Source organism: Aegilops tauschii, chromosome 1 (genome assembly GCF_002575655.3).
Source record: "Aegilops tauschii subsp. strangulata cultivar AL8/78 chromosome 1, Aet v6.0, whole genome shotgun sequence".
NCBI classification, from domain to species: domain Eukaryota; kingdom Viridiplantae; phylum Streptophyta; class Magnoliopsida; order Poales; family Poaceae; genus Aegilops; species Aegilops tauschii.
In genome coordinates this window covers 8,788,263-8,811,465 of record NC_053035.3, presented here as the reverse complement: position 1 = coordinate 8,811,465, position 23,203 = coordinate 8,788,263, and the positions used below count along the sequence as shown (strand labels likewise).

Genomic DNA, 23,203 nt, shown 5'->3' with positions numbered 1-23,203 from the left:
CTCTGTCCATCTCCAGCTTCCTGTGCTTCGTTCGCCCCCCTTGTCGATATCTAGAGTTGGTGCACTCATGGAATCTTGGAACTCCACTTGGAACACACAACCATTCCATCCAGCAGGCACGACTCCCCCCTGCTGCAATCAAATATAGCCCCATCAGGAAAGAATTTTCCAATCGAACACCGTCGAATTCACACGCAAAAGATGAAAGAAGGCAATCAGTTCAACAAAATGAACCTACCCGTCGAGCTCGAGGCCGTCAGTGGATATCTTGCCGGTCCAGAATCGCCGCCACGGTGCACGTCTATGGAAGAACAGAGCGGCCGCCGCGGTGAGGGTCTGTGGAAGAGAAGGGTCCCGTGGCTCTACCTGCTCCACAAAGGTCATGATGCCCATTTTACTTGCTGTGTTTTGAAACACGGAACCTGTCCCAGAAATCTGGTGCAGGCCACGTAGTGCCTCCATGGCCCGGGAACAGCCGCGGTTGGTGGGCCCAACACAATACGTGCGAATACAGGAGTAACACAGACTGTATTTGGCCCACTAGGCCTGCCACGCTGCTGCAACGAAGTGACTGCTTCAGAATCCCGTAGCCAATAGAGACGCACCAGATTCCGGCCTGCCTGTAGGCCGAGCACCAAAAGCCTCACTCCAGGGTTCACATGCTATATAAACTAGAAAGTGATGTCTTGCCTAGACACATGCTATATAAACTGTCTTGCCTAGACACACGCTATATAAACTACTAAGTGCTAGATAGAGACACAAATAAAAAGAATCTTGAGAGGACGTGCATGATTGGGAATCTTATCACTTGAATTATTTTGTTGGCAAGCTGGAAAAAGATGGGCATTCATGATTTAATATTATACTAGAAGGGTTGGGCGCGCTTTATTGCACCGTTGGTGTGTTGTTGGGTTTCTTTAAAAAACACATTATGTTTTAAAATATAAGGTATATAACTTTTTTGAAAACTCAAACTATTTAAGTTTGATCAAATTTGTAGAGAAACATATCAAAATCCACAATATCAAGTCAGCATGATAGATTCATCATGAAATGAATTTCCATAATTTTTTGTTTAATATTGTGGATGTCGATATTTTTTGCTCTGAACTTGGTCAAAGTTAAAGAAATTTGATGTTCCAAAGAACTAATACCCTTTATATTTTGAAACCTATGGAATATTTAGCTTGGAGCGTGAGGGAGATGATGGAGTGTTTTTACTTTTATTTATAATGTGGTGATTTTATGGGACTTTCATAGTGTGGTATGTGTTATCGGCTAACAAACATATATTTATATAGGGAAATTTCTGCGTCGGTGGTTGGATGTACTATATTGGTGCTACAATATCAAATGGTTGCTTTTTTTAGGTGGTGGGAGGGTGCGCGGAATTATTAAGTTTTTATACGCCGATTGCTGCTGATTTAGAAAATCATTGGCTCGGTCAAAGTCGTAAACAACATCCAAAATTGAATACCTCAACTGAATGAAATAGCTTAAAAATTGGAGAACATACAGAATTAAAAGAACTGAGTGAGAGAGCCCTTTGAGAAATTATTGACCGGGCCAAAATCGCGTGACCCAATTCTAAATTGAAGACCCAATTAATTGTGAGGCCTTTAAAATTAAGAAGCATAGTGTATATTATAAAAGAATTGAACGAGAGAGCTTTGAGAAATAGTTGACCAGGTCAAAATCGGGTGACTCGCTTTCAATGGGAGACCTCAATTAAATGTGAGGCTTTTAAAACTAAGAAGCTTAGTGTTAGAGAGGATATATGAATGCCAGACGATGCCATATTTCAGCGGGCTAGCTCTTCTCCTTTCAAAGAAGGCTTTATATTCAAGCTTCAGGAAAATGAAGCCTTGTTGCAGGTTGGGCTCGAACATTTATTTAACTCGGTGAAAATGAACCCGGCTGCCATATTGACCTGAACATTTCAACCTAATATACCATCGGACTAATTAATAGACTAGCTCGGTCGACAAACCGGGGAGTAGGATGTACAATCCCAACACCAATTTTAGAGTCGTCCTCTTGAATACGAGGATCTATAATGGGTCATTTGCAGTGTTCCCATGAACCAGAGTAAAAAAGATGAAGAAAATGAAGCATGTTACTGCCATACCTCGCACAACTTCAGGCAGTGGTACATAAAAAACAAATCTCTTTGGAACGTATGAATTAACAGGAAGTTACTAAATACTTTGAAGAAGATCTAAATTAAATGAAAAACTGAGTAGATCAAGAAGGTTAGCAGGAGCAGCGAGCTTATTCCAGCGAACAATGTCTATTGAGTACATACGCCAGCTCTGGGACAGAAAGGCCTCCAGCTCCAGTGCTTAATCACATAAGTTCAGTTTAATCCAGTTCCCAGTAACAATTAACAGTTGAAGATTTCACAGTGCATACGTACGTTTCCAGGCATCCATCTTCGCCAAGAGGCTTCCCCCCATCTTCAACAACAGGTTTACCTCGTACACGGTGGACTCCGGCGTCGGGCTCCACACGGCCTTCAGAACGCAGTACCCGCGCGCCATCCTGAACGCGCCGGTGCCGCCCACCACCGCGGTCTCGTAGGGCCCCTCGGAGCTCACGATGCTGCCCACCATGACCAGCGTGCTCCCGGCGTGCTCCCCGGCCGTGAACACGAGGCTGGTCGCCGTCTGCATGCCCGGCGGCGTCACCAGCCCCGCGAAGGCGAAGAGGGACTGGAACCGGCCGATCAGCGATGAGTTTCTCGGGTCCGGGCCGTCGCGCAGCTCATCGTCGAGCACTCCGACCATCCCGAACCTTGCGTTGTCGCCCCGGTGCAGGGGTGGCACCACTGGAAATAGCGTGGCGTTCGGGCCCGTGAAGGTCTCGTGCATGTACAGGTGGAGGTGCTTGAACCCGCCGGCGCGCGCCGACGAGGTAGCCAGGAGGAAGACGAGGGAAAGCAACATACAGGAGGAAGTCATGGCGATGAGACCAACGTGTGCACTGTGTATGTAGGGGCTCGCAGCTAAAGCTTGCTCTATCTTTGTTCTATATAGATTTCACACTAGGCATGAATTAAAAAATAATGCACGAGGACCTCTACTGTTAGACATTCCAACCACCACATATATAGGAGTATTATTAGGTAACCATTTAAATCAAACAGTACAGCGTCATCAGTACAAAAGCTAGCTCGGTCCCAATAATTAATTGTACTGGAAAAGAATGTGGCCTCATCAAGATATTGAGATAAGACTGGCCATAGTGGAACCGCGCATCTCCCTCCTTCCGCCCCCGCCAGCAACGTCGCTGGGCGCAGGCCCTGTGGCCAGTGGCGGAGCCAGGAAAGAAATGGTGGGTGTGCACACCTAAAGAAATTCTACCTAATCCAAGTGTCATACATACAATAGTTGGCAAAAATATAATACAAATAGCCCAATCAAGTCAGACAACATTATAGTTCCCAAATATTCCAAATTTGCAACATTGCAAATACAAATAGTCTTACATGAAAGATACACATATGTAGGCATGTAGAAACTATAACACTAAGTAACTCTACGACGTTCCATTGCCATGAAATCTTCAACTATGTCTTCCTCGCTTACTTTCAAGAACACGTCTCGCTCAATGAATGTTACTAAACAGTTGTTCATGAGATCATCACTCATACTATTTCTCAACTTATTTTTCACTAGATTCATCGCCGAAAATACTCTTTCAACACTCGCTGTGGCCACCGGTAAGATCAATACCAATTTGATAAGCATGTAGACCAAATCATAGAGAACATGTTTGTTTGTACCGACAAGCATAACAGAGAGTTCACCAATATTACGCGCAGATCTGAACCTATCATCTTGTCTCATATCATCAATAAAAGTATCAAGTTGGAATTCAAGCCTTACCAAATCCATGCTTGATATGTCCTGGGGGTAGAATTCAGCAAGTTTCATTACCTTGAGTGCATCATAAGAAGCAAATGAATTGGCGGGGTTCAAAGCAGACATGCAAATAAGCAACTCCATATTAACCTCATCAAACCTATTGTCAAGCTCTTGAATGATTTGATCAAGGATACCAAGATATACTTCTCTTCTATAACGATCATCATTTGTTTGCACTTGATAATACCGAGGTGATCTTCCATGAGGCACATAATTATCCTCTGGTGTAGGAACTTCAATGCCATGTTTGTTGCAAAACAATGTCACCTTTGCAAGAAATTCTTCCCAGCCATGAGACCTCATATGTCGCATTTTATTCTTTGCCAAACTAACAAGTGCCATTGCATTAACAATATCTTGATCTCTCTTTTGCAATGACTGAGACAACTCATTAGTGTGGCCAAGAATAACAAGCATCACGTGAAGATTGAAAACAAAGTCATATGACTCCAAGGCAAAAGCCACTGCACGTATTCTTGTCCACTCACCACTTTGTGAAGGATCTTTTCCAATAGTATCAAGTACTTCTAGTATTGTGGGGTACATGGTAATAATGTGCAGAATGGTTCGAAAATGAGAACCCCACCGAGTATCACCAGGTCTAGCTAATCCCATCTCTTGATTTAACCCACTTCCACTTTCAATTTCACCCATTTCAAGTGCTTCCAGAACCTTTTGAGCTCTAACATCTCGAAGCATGTCATGACGCTTGCAAGAAACTCCAACAATATTCAGCAAGTAAGAAACATGATCAAAAAACCATTTACATGGTTCATTTCCCTTTGCCACGGCAATAAGAACCAATTGAAGTTGATGTGCAAAGCAATGAATGTAATAAGCAGAGGGCGAGTCTTTCATGATCAATGTTTTCAACCCTTTAATCTCTCCTTTCATGTTGCTAGCCCCGTCATATCCTTGCCCACGGATTTGAGTAAGAGTCAAATGATGATCGGTAAGCAAAGATTCAATTGCAGCTTTAAGTGACAAGGAAGTTGTGTTGGCAACATGAACAACTCCAAGAAACCTCTCACACCCCTTTCCAACTTTATCAACATAACGTATGCAAATAGCAAGTTGCTCTTTATGAGATGCATCACTAGACTCATCAGCTAGGATCGCATAGTGCTCATCACCAAGATCTTCAATAATTTGTTTTGTAGTTAGCACAGCACAACATTCAATAATTTGTTTTTGTATCGTTGGACTAGTCAAGATGCAGTTTCCAGGAGCATTGTGCAAAACAATCTTATCAACTTCTTCATCATTTTCTGCAAGCCATTTTAGAAGTTCAAGAAAGTTCCCCCTATTGCTAGATTCTTCACTCTCATCATGTCCACGAAATGCCAATCCTTGGTTCAAAAGAAACCTCAAGCATCTTAGTGAATAAGTTAGCCTAGCCTTGTAAAGACGCAGATCATGTTTAGACACCCTCACCATGGTATTACAAATTGACGTTTGAGGCGTCACAAATAAATTGTACTTCTCTTGAGCTTGGTTGTGAATGCTACCAATACCGCCCATATGTTTGTCCAGTGCATCAGGTTTGTTCCAATTTCTCCAACCAGTTTTAACAAAGGCATCACCCCTAGGCCCCCCATTAGTTTTCCCTTTGAACAAATAGCACACAAAGCAATATGCTGCTTCCTTTGAGACACTATATTCTAGCCAACTGTACTTTTCAAACCAAACAAAACTAAAGTGTCGATTTTTACCATAGATTTTCCTGACTTGAAAAGCATGTGCATATGGTCGGCATGCAGTTTTTGCAATGTATCTTCTTCGAACACTATCTTGATCATTAAAAGCATACTCTAAAATAGGAGTTCTTTTCCCTGGATCACCTGAAAAGACATGTGCACTTGGCTGTTGGGGTGATGGAAGACTTGGCGTTGCATCTTCAATTTCAACATCGATCTCAGTATCTGTATCCATGTCCGTATCGGAATGGATTGGAGGTGGGGAATTAGGACACCGCACATTTTCAATAACTTCAGTGTGATGTTCAGTAGCAATCTTCCTCGCTTTCTCTTCATGTTTTCGAAAAAGGTCCAGAATGGCACCGTTCCTCTTCATGTTCTGCTATGCAATTATATCAAAATTAAAACATCATTGGTAGCAGCAGCATACCGAATCAGTTCTACACAATATAAGCATCAGCTATTGACCATTGCATATAAACCAGTACAAATAAACGCTGGATTGGGCCACCGGGGCACTGGACATCAACTACTAGCAATTCATAATTCATATACACTAGACTGGGCATCAATTTATTTGGAAGCAGCAAAGCATCAATTTTGGGGGGAAGCTTGGAATCTCACCTTGCTGATTTGTTCAAACGGAGGTTGGGGAAGATGATTTGAGGCCGTCCGGCGAAGTACTAGTCCGGCGGTGCCAGTGGTGAGGGAGACGCAGCTGGAGAGGCGTCCAGCCAGCCGCGAGCACGACAGGATCGATCCAGCCGCAGTCTGCAGGGGAGACGCAGCGGATGCCCCTGTCTCGTCTCTCGCCTGACGACGGCGACTGTGGGCGGGGCGAGCGGCGAGAGGAGGGGAGAGGAGGGGAGCGGCGAGAGGAGGGGAACCAGTGGCCGGAGCTCGGAGGAGAGACGGGTGAGGGCTGAGCCGCTAAGGCGGCGTGGCCAGAGAGGAGACGGGGGCACGGAGCTGCCTTCACACGCGAGAAGAAACCTAGACGGCTGGGGCTGGGCTTTGGACAGTCCTTTGGGCTAAATTAGTACATGGTAGAAAAAAAATTCTTCAAATTCTGGGTGGGCCACGGCCCACCGTGCCTACACGCTGCCTCCGCCACTGCCTGTGGCGCGGCGGCGGCGTGCCACCTCTGGCGTCCCGAGATCTGAAGCGGCGGCAGCCTGACTTGGATGTCCTTGCGATGAGGATGGCGGGCAGCGGCGGTCGGTGCACGACGAGGGGCTTGGCTGCAGCCGGCGGGATTAGGAAGAGGTGGTGGCAGCGGTGGCCGGGGCGCGTCCCGAGCTCGATCTAGGACCTTCGGATCTAGGCAGGAGGCTGCCGTTACGTCCTCAAACTGCTGCATCTCATCGGATTCGCGACGGCTCGCTGAAGCACTCCGGGTCTCCGTCGCATCACGAGGATAATGGCGGTGGTGGTCCTCTCCTACGTCGGAGGTGGTAGACCCGAGGCTGGGTGATCGGATCTCGAGATCTGAAATCTAGTCCCGGTTGCGAGTCAGGAAGACATAGTTGCCGGTGAAAACCGAGCCGACGGCGGACGATGACGGCGTTACTTTGATGAAGGCATCGTCCTATAACTACTGTCGACTCACTCGTGCTGCTCCGGGGGAAATCCTAGGATCTGGTTTTCCAGATCGGAGTGAAAGAATAGTACATCTAGTGAACAGATACAACAAAAGGTTCCTGAGCCATGGTTGCATGAAGGCCCCTCCAAGATGAAAGCACATCTAGTATCTGTTAACTCCTGGAAGCACACGGCCACAGAACAGATGAAATAACGTAGGAAGGATTTAGTAGGAACAGTCAGTCAAGAGGGGTTCCAAAGCATAATAGCAGCATGCCCAGCAGGCAAATTTGAGCCAAATTAAGCACCATCTTCGCTCATAGATGAGAGGAAGTGAAATGAACCTGGGTAACCGACAGAGAGCAGACCAGCTAGCTGTCTGTTCATCATCACTGTCATCTCTCTGCATCACAGTTGCTACTCATCAACCACTCAGTGGAGGGGCTTCAATGCCAACAAGAGGCTGATTCAGCATCTTAAATAAAATCAGATAAAGACACAAGCAGAGGGGTCCGGCTAATTAAGCTGGTTGGTGCTCAATCATAGGCACGGAAAATATTCACCTCTAGTATTTACATATGCAGTTAGGCTGGAGTATCATATACTAGTATCATGCATATGATACTAGTGTATAATACTAATTCCTTAATGCATAGTATCATAAATTAGTATCTTAGATTGTCTTATTAATTGCCATGCATGACATAAACTAGTACAACATTTAATATGATACGGTATCATGATATGATACCACATCCTCTCTTTCCTCATTTAATTGTGTGTCACATCGTTTAAAAAGTCTAGTTGACATGCATGATATCACTTATGATACTATCATTACGACTAGCCTTATCGGCGCAATAAAGATGCAGAAACGGGGAATTTTACTCTCAACTGAACTGAACTGAATTGTCTAAAAAAAACTGAATTGAAGGTACCTGTGCTAGCACAGAGAGAAGGGGCGATGTCGCCTACCTGTGCTGGATCTCACGCGCGACCACCATGACGCTCTCCACCAGTGGCAGCGGCAATGGCGGAGAGCGTCGACGGCTAGACTGAGATTGAGTAAGGGGGCAGCGCAAGCCATGCCGCCAAGGGTGGAAATGTGAGGATCCTCCGCTAGAGTGCCTGGGGCGGATGGGTCTCGCGAATCGCGATGGAGTGCCGGCGGGCGGCTGCGCTGTCGCCGTGCTCGGACGGGAGGGGGTTTGGGGGCAGCTCAGAGTGGCTCTGCTACTGCTATGCAAGGTTGTCGCTGGATCAGGATCCAACGGCTGTGATTGAGCACTACTCTACTCTCCCTAAAATAATAAGGTTGCGAAGAAAATGGAAGCCCTCCTTTTTCTAAATTTCTCCCAGAACTAATATAAGAAACAAAAAAAGGGGTTGGTCCATCTAAGAAAAGGGTTGGACATCGTCGACAGTATAAATGGCACCCGGCCAATTCGTTGCAGTGAGGATGATGTCAAGCCCGGGCACTAACCAGAAGTTGTTTCACATGTAAGAAAAAGAAATGAAATAAACCTTAGTAACCGAGAGAGAGCAGACAACCTGGCTCCCACCTCGACTTCAATTATTTCTCTTCTCTTTCTGCATGCAAAGCTTCAACTATTCCAACATAAGCCATCAACAGTCTGATTCAGCTTCTAACTTTGTTTGAGAACAATGCCACAATGCGGATGATAGACATAGAATGAACTTGAGGACAACATCTGAGCATCAATCAAAACAGACATCCGGCTTTCCGAAGGATGTTGACATGAAGACAGAAAGGAGAGCATCAATGAAGGTTAGGGAGCGGTAAACAATGGCACACATGATGTCAAGGAGGAAAGCCGCGAGCGCGGTAAAGCATGCACTTGGCCAACTCCTCTGGAGGTGAGGGAAAGTAGGTGTATTTGAGCTCCACCTCAAGCATGGTTGGCAAGAAGCTCCCCACTTTAACTTAATAAAACGCCGAACAGGTAGATTGCATAGATGACAGATTCAAACAAAGGTAGCGCCAAAATATAAAAGGTATAAAAAATGTTTGTAGCCGGATAACGAGTGTGCAGACTCAAACCAAAAGGAAAAGCTACCCGAGAGAACAATCGATAAGAGATCAAGCACGCGCATTGATTTTGTCTAAGCTCCTTAACTACCAACTCAAGCATTTGAAAAAATGTCAAATAAATATTTTAAAAATGTTAATCAAGCATTTAAAAATGTGAAATGTGCATTAAAAAAAGATGATCATGTATTAAAAAAAGGTCAAAGTTGTATTTATAACTGTTAATCAAACATTTGAAAAATGTAAAATAGGTATAGAAAAAAATGTTGGCCATTTATTAAAAAGTTAAAATTTTAATCAACATTTGATATTTTTTAATGTGAATATAAAAAATAATGACAATGTATTAAAAAAAATCAAGCATTTGCAAAATGTTAAATATGTATACGAAAATGTTTCTCATGTATATGAAAAGTGTATATAGAAAATATAAAATATGTGTGACAGAAGTTGATCATGTATTTGGAAAATATTAATCAAGCATTTGAAAACATGTTAAACGTGCATCTTAAAAATGTTAGCCAAGCATTTAAAAATGTTGACCATGTATTAAATATATAAATATTATATTTTATACATGTTAATAAAGAAATTTGGATAAAATGTGCATAAAAAATTGATCATGTATTCAAAAATATTAATCTTGTATTTATAAAATGTTAATTAAGTATTTGGAAAATGTTAAATATGTATAAAAAATGTTGAACATGTATTAAAAAAATGTTAAATTTGTATTTGAAAAAATATTAAACTTGTATTAGAAAATTGTTTTTGGCGTATACAAAAAATGTAGAATGAAAACTAAGAGAAACAGAAAAAGAAATGAAAATAAAAAACCAAAAACCAAAAAATAACAATGGAAACGGAAGAAACAAATGAAGGAAACAAAGAAAAATTGTGAGAACCGATTGAGAAACAAAAAAAATGATGCAAACCAATAAATAAGAAAAAATTGAAGAAAAATGAGAAAGAGAAAACACAATGAAAAGCATAAAGAAAAACACACACAAAATAAGAATCCAAAGAAAATTGGTGAAATAGAAAGAGAAATAAATAAGAGCGAAGAGAATCATGGAAATGGAAGACATAGACAAAGTAAAGCAAACGAAAAAATAAACTAGTGAAAAACTGAGAAAAACAAGGAAAACAGAGAAAGAAAAAAACACCGGTGAAAACTGAGAAAAAAACCAAGAAAATTGATGTTGCATCAAGGAGTGAAGAAAACCGTTTAAGAAAGAAAAGGAATCAAAAAAGGAAAAAAAAGAGGAAAACCGGAGTAGGAGCGAACATACATGAAGTAAACTACAGTGAGAGAATAACTTCAATAATGGGCCACCCCGCTGTGGCTGCGCCTGATGCGAAAGCTCGCTCCATCTCGCTATAAGATATAGCTCTCGCGGTTAATATACACATATACATAATTACTGTAAACAAAATTGTTGGTGGGGGCCTGACCCCTGCTGGTCCCCCCCTAGCTCTTCCCCTGACTGCATTACATTTTTATGACAATGATTAGTTATTTGACTAGAGCTGCAATCCATCCTCGTAGAAAAAACTATTTCATGCTGGGTGACCATCTTTGTATTGAATTAAGTGTTTAGAGAATATCAGACATAAGAGATGGTTGTTCCTACCAGAATTCAGCAAGTTCGGCAGCTTAGATGTATACATCATCTTTCTTTGTTCAAGCAATATTTTTTTTAGAAACACATTACATACACAAATGCTTATATGCATGCACACACTCATCCCTATGAACGCAGGCATACCCTAAACTATGAACACCTCATAGAGGAGAGACTAAGTGGACAAATCTTGATGGCACATGTTTTTGCGTTGTCCATGTCAGGGTTTCCCTTTTACTTTCACTTTTATGGTTTCCTATTATTTTTTGACAAATCTGGTTTTCGTTATTGTCTGGTTTTTTCACTCATTTCCAATGTTTCATTATTGACTATTTCACGCTGTTTCACCGGCAGCGTGAAATAAACATTTTTTTTTATATATAGGAGAGAAGCGAGCAAAGCTGTAGCTCGGACGGCTAAGCTTTGGTCATGGGCCGGGAAACGTGATGGGCTCTGGCAAGCAGACCTAGTTTTATTTTATTTTAACAAAGTAGCCGCCACCTCATCCGTCCCAGCCGCCTCCACGGCCCGCCATCCGCCGACGATGACGCCGGCCGCAGCTGGCTGTGAGCTGATCCGCGGCTGATAAAGTTGATTTTAAGCTATATATATACATAAGAGAAGTTTTCAGTGAGACTTGTATTCAACACCAACGTTTAAATCTGTAGTAGTGAACTGGCATCTTATAAAGTTGCTACCTGTTTTCCGACTCCGATTTTTAAACTGGCAAATCTGCTGACATAACAAACACACACATCACACAATCTTCACATATGTGGCTTCTCAAGTTGGATATGTCTCTGTCAGTACCACTAACCAAAATCGGTACAACAAGCTCACAAAGATGCTTTAACATTGTCAGCGGGAAGAATTTATAATGAAACACTTTTACATTAATTAACAGGGCACGTAATCATGATGGCCCAAAACGCCGGGCTCTGTATTTCTCATACTCCCTCCGTCCGAAAATACTTGTCGGAGAAAGGAATAAAAATGGATGTATCTAGAACTAAAATACATCTAGATACATTCATTTCTCCGACAAGTATTTCCGGACGGAGGAAGTACTTAAGATTCAGACTCACACCAACTCGTAAGAATTACAGCAGAGATTTTCGGAAGAAATTGCTGTGGCGACCAGTATAGAGTATAGACTATTGCTTCAAGAGTCGAACTGACTGTCCAGCATTCATTTTCTCCCCCTTTATCAAAACTCAGCATGGAGAAATGATATTCACAAGCTAACATAAGCAGAGAAATATCACCACTGCAAATAGCAGTGTACACAGTATCACCTTCTCCCTAGTAACTCTTAAAAGTGATCCTTTGCCTCTTCAGACTTCGTTCCTTCCTTTCATCGAAAAAGGCTTTCGCCCCGCTTTATATATAAAGCAAAGCACCAGAGCCAACAATCCAACACAAGTTCACACTGCACACGCACGCAAAGGTAGCAAACATACGAACAGAGTGCAAGAGGATTCTGCTGAGGGCACAACTCAACAAGCCCTTAAAAATAAAACAGAAAAAGAGGTGGCATCCCAAGGACACGAAGCTAATCCGGCTCAAGGGGTGGTGGAGGAAGCGGTGGCGCCAAGTGAAGAGCCATCGCGCGAAGGTCCGTAATGATGATGTTGATGGCGTCACGGTCCTGGGGGCGGCTAAGCGGCCGCCAAAACTGCAAATAGCCACACATTTTGAACACCACATGAGTAGGACCTCGAAGGGGAACACGCTGGATCACAAGTTTATTACCGGATGGTCCAAAGCGTCCAGGTGAGCACCCCGATGCCCATCCACCAATGTGTCGGACATGCCCGCGGGGGGGGGGGGGGGGGGGGGGGGGAGGGGGAGGCCTGGATTTCCTCAAAGAGGTCTGGGAAGGTTAGTGTGGCACCAACGTCCCCCACGGAAGCAACTCCAAAGGAATTGCGCCGAGACGCGCGAAAAGAAGATGTGATTCAAGTCCTCGCCCGTCCCGCATAGGGCGTAGAGTCTGTCACCAAGGCCATTCCGCTTGAGCACCTCCACGCCGGAGGGGGCTCGGCCACGGATCCATTGGCGGAGCAAAATTCAGATCTTCAACGGGAGTCTAATCTCCCAGATCTGGACAAATGGTGCGGGGGCAGGGGCAAGAACAATGGCCTGGTATAGGGATTTGGTGGAGAACTGGCCCGAGGGATCCAAGTGTCAGGAGAAGCGGTCACTAGGTTGGTCCACGTCCCAAGGGTGTAACGGGATGCACTCCAGGAGATCCCCCCCAAGCGACAAGCACCGGGGGGCCCAAATGGCCTCTAGAACGCGAGACACCCTAAGTCAATAAGGGCCATTTCAGCGGAGATCCTAGGTTCGACCGCGATGGTGAACAACTCAAGGAACCGAGTGACGAAGGGGCGATCCTCAACCCACTTGTCAAACCAGAACAAGGTGGATGTACCAAACCCAGTGCGATGCAGGTCCTGATGGAAGGACAATGAGCAGCTGGATGATGGACTACCAGAACTGTGAGCCACCAGACCACTCATAGAAGGTGAGTGGTTCTCACTGGAGATATTTGTTCCGGATGATGTCAAGCCAAAGGCTGCCCTCCCCACTCACAATCCGCCACAGCCAACGTGTCAGCAAGGCAATGTTCATGCGTTTGGACTACATGATCCTTAGTCTTCTCTGATCACGCGGTTTGCAAATCTCAGGCTAGCGGACCATATGGTACATCTGCTTGTCCGCCTCCCTAGCCTAGAAAAATCTCGCCTGGTACTTGGCGGTCTCATGATGCATGGTCTCATGGAGGCTGTAGCAGCTCATGATGAACAGGAGCAGGCTGGACAGGGAGGAATTGATAAGCACGGTCCGTGCCGCTTTGGAGAGCCATCTACCCTGCCATGGTTTGACACGGTGTTGAAGCTTGGTCACCGTCAGCCGCAATTTGGCCATAGAAAGCCGCGAGTCACTAATGGGGATCCCCAGATAAGACACGGGGAAGGTACCCAGCTGGCAGTTAAGCCTGTCGGCAATGCTCTGGCGCTCAGCAGGTAAATAAACCATCACCATCACTTTGCTTTGTTGAAGTTAATCTTAAAACCCGACATCTGTTGGAAACCGAGGAGCAGGAATTTCAGATTGGTAATGTCTGACTCGGATCCTTCCACCATTATAATGGTGTTGTTGGCGTATTGAAGGAGGGAGACCCCACCCCCTCCCACAAGGTGCGGAACTACGCGGTGGATATTACTCGTGGCTTTGGCCATGTCAAGGATGGTAGCGAGAGTGTCGACCACCATGTTGAACAAAAAGGGGGAGAAGGGGTCGCCTTGTCTGACCCCGCAAAGGGTGGGGAAGAAAGGGCCGATCTCCCCGTTAATGTTAACCATGGTGCAACCACACAACACCATCTGCGTGACACGAGTGACCCAGCGGTCATCAAAACCCTTACAGAATAGTACTTCCCAAAGGAAGGGCAGTGCACCGTGTCGTATGCTTGGTGAAAATCAATCTTCAGGAAGATCGCCTTTTGTTGTATTGTGCGGACCTCATGAATTACTTCATGGAGAACCAGTACCCCATCCATGATGTATCAACCTTGGATGAAGGCCGACTGGTTAGGATGAGTGATGTAGACTGCTAATGGGGTCACCCTATTGGCATACGCCCGAATGCGGAAGATCACATCGATCACTATGATCGGGCGAAACTGGCGAATGTCCGAGGCCCTAGAGACCTCGGGGCTGAGCGTAATGATCCCATAGTTAAGACGGGAGAGGTCATTGGAGCCCACGTAGGAACTCCTCGAAGAGAGCCATCACCTTAGGCTTCAGTCCATGTTAGGCTTCACGACATTCCTAAAAGTCTGGAAGAACTTATTTGGCAGGCCATCCGTGCCCAGGCTGGAAGCGGGGTTCATGCCCTTAATGGCCAGCCAGACTTCCTCCTCGGAAAAAGGATCCGTGAGGGCAACATTTTCGGCCGCCGAGATGCGCTGGCATTCGTCCTACATTGATGCACGAGGACAAAGCGTTAAAACAGACCTAGAACTCAATTACTTTGGTACAGAGGTAGTAGCATTTTGTTTGATTGGGGAAGAGCAGAGTGAGTCTTGGTCATTACCTGAAGTGCGAGACCGGATCGTCAGTGCTGATGGCAAGGGAGAAGCGCGAGATCGGTTACTTCTTATGAACCTTTATAATACATCCGGGTCCTTATTCACTAAAAAGGTATGGAGGTTTCAAAGACTTGCTATAGGGATTAAACTTTTGAGAGTGGATTTTTGAAACCCGGGTGTATTGGAGGACCTTATTTTAAATACTTCAAAATCACATTTAAAGTTTCGAAAATTTCGGAAAAAAATTCTACGTGATCATATGGATGTATATTATACACGTGTAAACTTTTGTGATGAAATAAGTAAACATGTAAGCTATACAAAAATGACAAAATGGTGTTTTCCAAATAGTGAATAATACATGCACTATTCATCTTTCCAAAATCATGATTTTTTCAGTTTTGTGTAACTCACATGGTTACTTATTTCAGCATCAAAATTTGCAAATGTGTAGACATACATCGATATAAACATGTTGATTTCTTCTCAGAATTTTTTGGAACTTAAAAAAAAGCATTTTGGCACTATTCAAAATATAAGGCTCCAATGCACCCGTCCTCCAAAGTAACTTTGTGGTAAATGGTCATGTTAAGAAAGCACAACAACAAAAAATCTTCCATGCCATTTACTTCTTTCTTTCATTTTGGCCGCTTGGGATTACAGTGCAAAAACTGCAGAACGAAGGCACATATGATGCTAACCATGTCAGATTAGTGAATCCAATAACGGCCGACCATTGATGTGCAGTTAAAGCAAGATTAGCGCTCACATGCATAGGCTAATTCGCAAAGCCGCATAAGGACGTGAGTTTTGTTTGTTTGTTTTGCAAAAATGGGATCGATCAGGGTTTTGCCTGGGAAGAAATGGCACTACTATAAAGGGCTCAAATGGCTTCCACCAACATTTTGCACACAAACCACAACATATAGTACGATGGGAAGCAGGCGACTCGTGGAGAGGGTGGCAATGGGCACGGAGAGCATGGGAGATGACACTATGGTGTTGGCGATGGCGGGCAGCACGACCTTGCCCCGCTAAAAAGGGGTCTGATCGGGAGTTGGATAGAGAATGGCTGTGTTTATCTACTTTTGAGAAGTTGGGATGTTTTGGGACTTTTCCTTATTTTTATAGGGAGTTAAGAACCTATAGAAAGTGTTAATTGGGTGTAACTCCCTAAAATTTCTGTTTTTAGGTAATTAGTGACTTTAGGGCAAGGGGAGAGGCTCTAATTCAATGCATCGATTTAAATTCTATTGTGAAAATTCTTAGGACACAGAACTGGAAAATGCGTCTTGAACTCTTGATATAAGCTACTTCTACGTGCAGTAGATTCAATGTCCCAGCGCTGTGCACATGAAATTACTGCTACACACTAATTTCTTCTATAAATCAGACACGATAAAGATGTTGCGCACGTATTTCCATGGGCCACTTCTGTAACATTTGAACCAGAACGTATGCGCTCATGAGCCCAATAGGGTACTAAACAAGTACTAATGCATAACTATAACTAAATAAGTAGTAATGCAATGCAATATCTAGGAAACAGAGAGATGGGCGTGTACATGGTATATCATTTGATGGAGTCGGTATGCATACGTCAAGCAAAACCAAGCAGTGATAAGCTTATATAATGAAACAAACCCACTCAGTTTAGTTCTAGATGGCAAGGAATGCCTGTGTTTCAGGAATTATTACAGACACAACCAACAATGCATGACAATATACAGTCGGAAATAAACTAGGAGCTGTTGATACTATTACAGTACCTTAGGACTCATCACAAATAATAAAAAGCATGCACACTTACAGTGTATACGAAACTCTTATGATTCTTTATTACCTAAGGAGGTAGACTGCCCCTCTTTGCTAGACACGGAGCTCAGGAACATCCTTCATCTTGTTGTGCATCTGGTTTAGATTCCACTGAGCCTTGAAGTCCTTGTGCAGATCCAACATCCAGAGCTTCTTGAGGGTTTCAAGGGATTCAATGCCATGAGGGACCATGTTCAGCTTGGAGAGTGACACAATGTAGATCCCGTCAATGGCCGGAATGGCGCCTTTTTTAATCTCCAGTTGCTTGACATTAGGCATGCGCTTCAAGACGAGTGTCTTCAGCTTCGGAAAGCACCCTGCAGAAAGGACCAATATACCTGCACTACTCACCCTGTTAAGACTGAGATAAGTGAGATCTGGAAGATGAGATGCCAACAACTGCAGCGGGTCTTCTATCCCAAGATTGCACCAACTTAGAGCCAAGTACTTGAGACTCTTCCCATGGCCCTGAAATATTGGGCACTTGATGCATTGATGTGGAGATTTGTGGAGACTGGCTTGAGTGCTTGGAAACTAAGTGTCTCATTCTCATCACACGCAGAGAGAAGTAGGCTGGAAAGTAGGGGCATATCTGAGAGGGTTTTCAATAGGTCATCACAGTTAGATGCATTGATGTTATCAACCCAAACTGTCTGCAGCTTCATCATTTTCTGCAGCTGTAGTGACAAGTCTTTGCTGGCATGGATGGTCTCAAGAGTTTGCAGCTCTTGAAAGTTGGAAATCATGTGAGGCGCTTCGACTCCGACAAAGTATCGGAACTCCGTCTGCTTCTCATCAGCAAACCTGTCAGCTAAAAGGTGCCGTAGCTTCTCAATATTTACAATTCCTGGTGGTAGCTTTTCCACTTTTGTTTGCTTGATGTCCAGTGTCTCAAGGTTTGAGAGCTTATCAATGGTGTGTGGCAGTGACTGGATATTGGTACGCCTTAAGCCGATGTAGCGTAGATTGAACAAATCCCCGATGGATGCTGGCACTTGGGTTATTGCAGAGTCTTGAAGCTCGAGAACAGTAAGGTAGCTGGATCCAGACAAAACTGAGGAAAGCATGTTAGTACAGGGCGAAGCTGTAGCAAGTGACATGATAGTACGGAGTCGTGGAAATTTCACTCCCACTATTGCTTTACTGTCTGTCCAACCACATGTCGAGAACCGACGAACTTCTTTATCCATGCGAATCATTTCTTTGGGGCCATTCGCAGAGCCAAACCTCTCCTCTTTAGCCACAGCAAGAGCCAGGTCACGAACAAGGTCATGCATCTTACATGTACTAACCCTTAAGAGCTCATCCCTTTCCACAACTTCCAACATGTTCCTCCCAATGAGCTCCATAAGATTTCCCTCAGCCACTTCCTCTGGTGTGCTGTTTTCTTTCTTCACCGCAAACCCTTCGGCAACTCACAAACGCACAAGGCTCTCCCGTGAAATTGCATAGTCTTCAGGGAACAAGCTGCAGTAAAGGAAGCAGTTCCTTGTTGGCCCAGACCCGACGCCGAGTACTTTCCGACGTAGGGCGACACGCGATGAACGACGATGAAGCAACGTTGACGATCCCGGCGAAGTTCTTTTACGCTGAGATAGACGGTGCACCGCAGTGCAAAGCTAGCCTAGCTAGCTAATCCTGGTCGATTCTCTCCTGACTCATGTTACTAGTATGCACTAGTAGTACTGGCCGGGACACCAATACGCACATACACAAACGCACGCACTTGAATCGATTTTGGATGGCCACGGGAGCGTGTCGCTCCCGTTGTTTCTTTGTATTGCTCTCACAAATCCACGGTTTACAACCTGGGGTACATAGGTATATATATTAGCCAACCTGGCTAATACTACTCCTACTCGGTGATTCCTTGGAAACCTGCACGGACACGTACATGCACATATACTAAACCGGACACTATACCGGCCACGGCCACGTACACGTCGTGGTTATTCCTAACATTCCTTAGATCGCCTGGCAAGTCATGGTAGCTCAGATCAAGTATAGGTTGGACATGGTTATCCCCCCGCAGCTCGCTATGGAGATGATTGAACATGTGATTCCAGGCATGCTCTGTTGGCTGCTTCGTGGACAATAGGACGCCAGAAGATACAATGGCTAATGGTAGGCCACGACACCTCTCAACAACTTTTGTAGCCACCGTCTTGAGCTCCAGAGGGCACTCGCGGTTCAGGTTGTTGTGGAAAGCCCTTGAGCAAAATAGCTTGAATGACTCAGTGCTACCCAATGGCTGGAGTACAAGGCGACGCTTCGGTTGAGCAAGAGCTGCAACATCTTCCATCCGTGTTGTGATCATAACACGGCTTCCATGGATACCCTGGAAAGCATTGCACATTTGATTATATGCATCTTTATTCCACACATCATCAAGCACAATCAAACACTTCTTGTCTTGTAGTATATTGTTTATTGCTTCTGTTAAGTCATACACATCAGATTTGGCACCCACGCTAAGAGGAGGTGGTGTCGTTGACTCTTGTGTGTGTTGTATCTTGGTGAGCAATGTCCCCAGCAAATCAATTACATCATATTCCTTTGACACCACAATCCAAGCATGTGCATCAGGGAAGTTGACTTTCTCCCGATCATACACATTCTTGACAAGGGTTGTTTTCCCCAAGCCTCCCATACCAGAAACTGTTATCACTGTGCTTTCTTTATCTTTGGTGGCCAGCCATTCAATCAACTTGCTCCTATTTTCATCAATTCCCACAATATCCTCGTCACTAAAAAGTTCTGGAAAGCAGCTTCCAGAACGTTGCTTATCAATCTTTGCATGCTAATTTTTGTTGGGTTGGTTTGTGTCTCTCCAATATTTAGGCAGTCCTTTCATTTGCACGATATCCTTTACTATCTCTTCAACTTCCTCGGCAATTTTACTGAAGACCTTAACATGGCGTGAACCGGTGATGATGTAACGATGTAGGAAGCCTTCGTCCTTGAGCTTAAGAGCCTCATATGAGTACTTATCAATTACATCCTCAATACGGTAGGACAGCTTCCTTACGTTTCCAATCCAACCCTTGATGACATTGTTGTTGAGATTTGTTGAACCCAAATCTTGGATTATATCATTCATTGTATTCAGTTCTATCTCGATTCTTTGGACCTTTGCTGGCAATTCCTTTAGAGCATCAAGCTTCCTCGACAGCTATCCGTGACTACTTCATTCAAAACGATTGTCCCAATCTTCGACACAGCAAGGAGTATGGCCTCCGCCATTCGCTTCTGAAAAAACACAAACACCCAACAAGTTATATATTCGTCATACATGAGTTAGGCATCGAGTACAATAAGATTAGCTGATGCATGCATGGTAATAGTACAATAGATAAATACGATCAGAATATGGCGTAGATGCTTGGTACTAGTACATATGTACACACACTAACTTGGCACGAAAACATAAAGTAGATGCATGGTAATAGTACATAGTCAGTTCTAACAGGCTGAGTGCACTTTCTAGCCATTAGCGATTCAATTTTCTCTGAAGCCCACCCGCCCGCTCAGCTCCACCCGCCAGGGCGATGGTACAGGGCCCCAAATTTTCAGGGGCCCCGAGTTTCCTAGCAGTTTGTTGCAGGCCATTGGATGCATGCCTATTATTCTCGCCTGGGCTGAATGCTGCGAATGCCTGCAGCAGGCATACAGGTTTGAGTCTCTTACGACATGGTTCGAGCGCTTCCCGATTCCTTCACTCACATATCTGGACAGTTTCATTGGAGCTGAGACCGATCTGTCCTCGCCGTCGCTGGAGCCGACCGCGTCATGGGATAAGCGGCAGTGTCATGCCTCCTTCGTCGTACGCATCTGAACCATTTTCTTGTGTTTGATTTTTTTTATTTCATCGTACGCATCTGTGCCATTTGATTTTTGGACTGGATGTCCGTAATGCGGGAGTTGGTTTGGTTTGGCCGATTCCTAACTAAGTTACTCAGTGGGATACCATGACACTGCCGGCAGCCCTTGTTAGTTCACCCTCTGATTTCATAGTGTTGTGAATATCCACAAAGTAGCCCTTAACGGTCAGAAGTCTGCCGCGATGTTGCTAAAATTATGAACTCAAAGCCAATTGTTGCAACTGTATGTGAACAAATGAAAGAAGTGAAAAAATTATGGAAATACGGCTATATCTAATGTTAGTTGTAGTTATGAAAAAATCATGTCCTGCAATGCAATCTCAGCAGATGGTAAAGTTAGTTTGGAGCACATATGTGTCAGTATTTCAATCTTCGCATAATTAGAAGGATGCTTGCTACTTGGACCAAAGTTCTTGTTCAGTCACTCATTAGTCATTACAGCATCTTGCTAATCATGAAATCTAGCAGTGTTTAAAATGTTGGCTGCTGCTTCCTTTCCTGACCTGTCTAGCTGAATTATAAACATAATCTTTCTTATAGTGCCATAGAAAATTTCTTACATATAGTAGTTTTTCTTTTGAGTTGTTACATATAGTAGTTGAAAACCACATGTACAGCCTAACGCAAATTCAGACCAAAATGCACTATTAGTCCAGCTGGTCATATGATCCAAATAAGTGAGCATTTAGATTTTTACCAAGTCATCTGTATTGATTGAGTGATTGACTAAATTCATACCAGAGCACTGATTACTAGAAATTACTAGAAATCTATGTAGTTGTTCTCAGTTCACAACAACTGGAATTAGAAAAGTTTGACGGCTCAAAGTTAGTTCTTCACAGTGTAATAAACTGATTTACTGACCATTTATCTTCAGCTGAGGTTTATGGTGGATCAGCTTCCTGCCAAAAACTTTTTGGGAACAACTAGAACCATGTATTGCTAGCTCACATCATTCTCTGGATTTGAAATAATATGGGAACATATCACCAGTAATACAAAAACTTTTTGTTTGACCTAGGTGGGTAATTATTTTACTAGCTTTTCAGCATGATTGTGTTTCTTCAGTTGAGAGATAGACATTCTTTGTCGTTTAACAATTGTTATGGGTAAATACGCTTTCAACACTGTTTAGATTCCTAACAAGCAAATTATTGCTTATCTAGGTGCATGCTTGCAGCATCCAGAAAACAACATTCAGATGTGGAATATCATGGCTTCAGGTACGGATTGGCCATCAAGCGACATGCAAAACAACGAAATGGCTGGGGCTACAGATTCTGGAGCAGAAACATGACCATCCTTTTGCTGTTCTATCTGTGACATTAGGAGAATCATCTGTGTTAGCAATTGACATGAGTATATTTCCTAATTGTACTCCGTCTGTAAACTTCTATAAGACATTTTAGATCATACAGAGGGAGTATATTTCCTAATTGTATATTGAGTATTTGATGCATTTTGGGACTACAATATTTAGATGTAAGCACCTAGTCAGTACTGTACTGTAGTCCATGCCGGTGATTAGGAAAATCCATCATGCATGCTGGTGTGGGAAACCTAGAACACATGCTTCTTTTGAGGTGGCAAGATGCAAATGTTAAGGAGGCATGCATAAATAGCGGAGTGAATTGATCCAGTCCATCCCTATAGATCTAACGCCCCTTACAATCCAGGAACCCTCGGCCCATAGCGGAATGGGCATCCAAGCAGCTACTTGCTCTGGTTCCCTGAAATTTTTTATGGCACCAGCTCGGCAATGGAGGGCACCGGTGCCAAATGAACCAAAACTGGGTTTGGCATCACTTTTGGCCTGCATAATGGAGGGCCTAAGTTCCTCTACCCATGAGTTTGACCTTCGATTAATCTTTCTAGTTTGCTTGTCTCTAATCCTGTGAAGCATTCTGAGCTTGAATTGGTCGGGTCCGCAAGTGGAATTCCCTTTTCCCAGAGTACCCGTAGGATGACGAGTGGGTAGACTGATAGAGAATGAGTTGTCTGACAATCCTGCACACACGCACACTCAACACTCAAGGTTAACTCATATTAGCGTGGTTTGAGAGAGAAGGTTTTTTCGACCTAATTGCCAGGGAATGGGCTAAAGAGGTAGGAGGGAGGACTTCTATTGAGAGATGGCCGAATAAGATAAGACATTTGAGAAGTTTCTTGCGTGGATGGGCTAAGCATCTAAGTGGGATTTATAAGGTTGAAAAGGAAAGACTCCTTACTCTTATTCAAGCCTTAGATGTAAAAGCCGAGTCCACAATCCTAGAATCCACGGAACTTCATGCTAAAGTTGATGCGGAGATGAGATTGAAAGAACTCCTGCGAGAAGAGGAATTGAAGTGGGCATTGCGGGCTAAGGTTCGCAAAGTTGTCCAAGGGGACGCCAATACTCAATTCTTTCATATGATAGCTAACGGCAAGCACAGAAAGAAAAGAATCTTTAAGCTTGAGCAAGATGAGGGGACGATCGTAGGGGAAAACCTAAAATTATACATTACCAATTACTATAAGCAGCTTTTTGGG

At 43.9% G+C, this 23,203-nt stretch overlaps 1 protein-coding gene and 1 pseudogene across 1 annotated transcript; both read right to left on the bottom strand.

Annotated features, from left to right (window-relative positions):
* Positions 1-234: 234 nt before the first annotated feature.
* Positions 235-5,366, bottom strand: LOC109780919 (uncharacterized). The gene is made up of 3 exons (XM_020339507.2): positions 3,835-5,366; positions 2,478-3,030; positions 235-366 (listed from the first exon to the last, which is right to left on the bottom strand). Exons 1-3 carry the CDS (start codon positions 5,364-5,366, stop codon positions 235-237), a joined length of 2,217 nt encoding a protein of 738 aa, XP_020195096.2.
* An 11,107-nt stretch (positions 5,367-16,473) lies between these two features.
* Positions 16,474-20,036, bottom strand: LOC109780924 (disease resistance protein RPM1-like; annotated as a pseudogene).
* Positions 20,037-23,203: the final 3,167 nt, after the last annotated feature.

Excerpts from the sequence above, each read along its gene's own strand:
- LOC109780919 (XM_020339507.2), bottom strand. The coding sequence starts at position 5,366 with ATGGTGAGGGTGTCTAAACATGATCTGCGTCTTTACAAGGCTAGGCTA. Across the intron at positions 3,031-3,834 it reads GATATGAGACAAGATGATAG|AACAAAGATAGAGCAAGCTT; the intron begins GTTCAGATCTGC and ends AAATCTATATAG. Across the intron at positions 367-2,477 it reads CGGAGTCCACCGTGTACGAG|GTAGAGCCACGGGACCCTTC; the intron begins GTAAACCTGTTG and ends TTTGTGGAGCAG.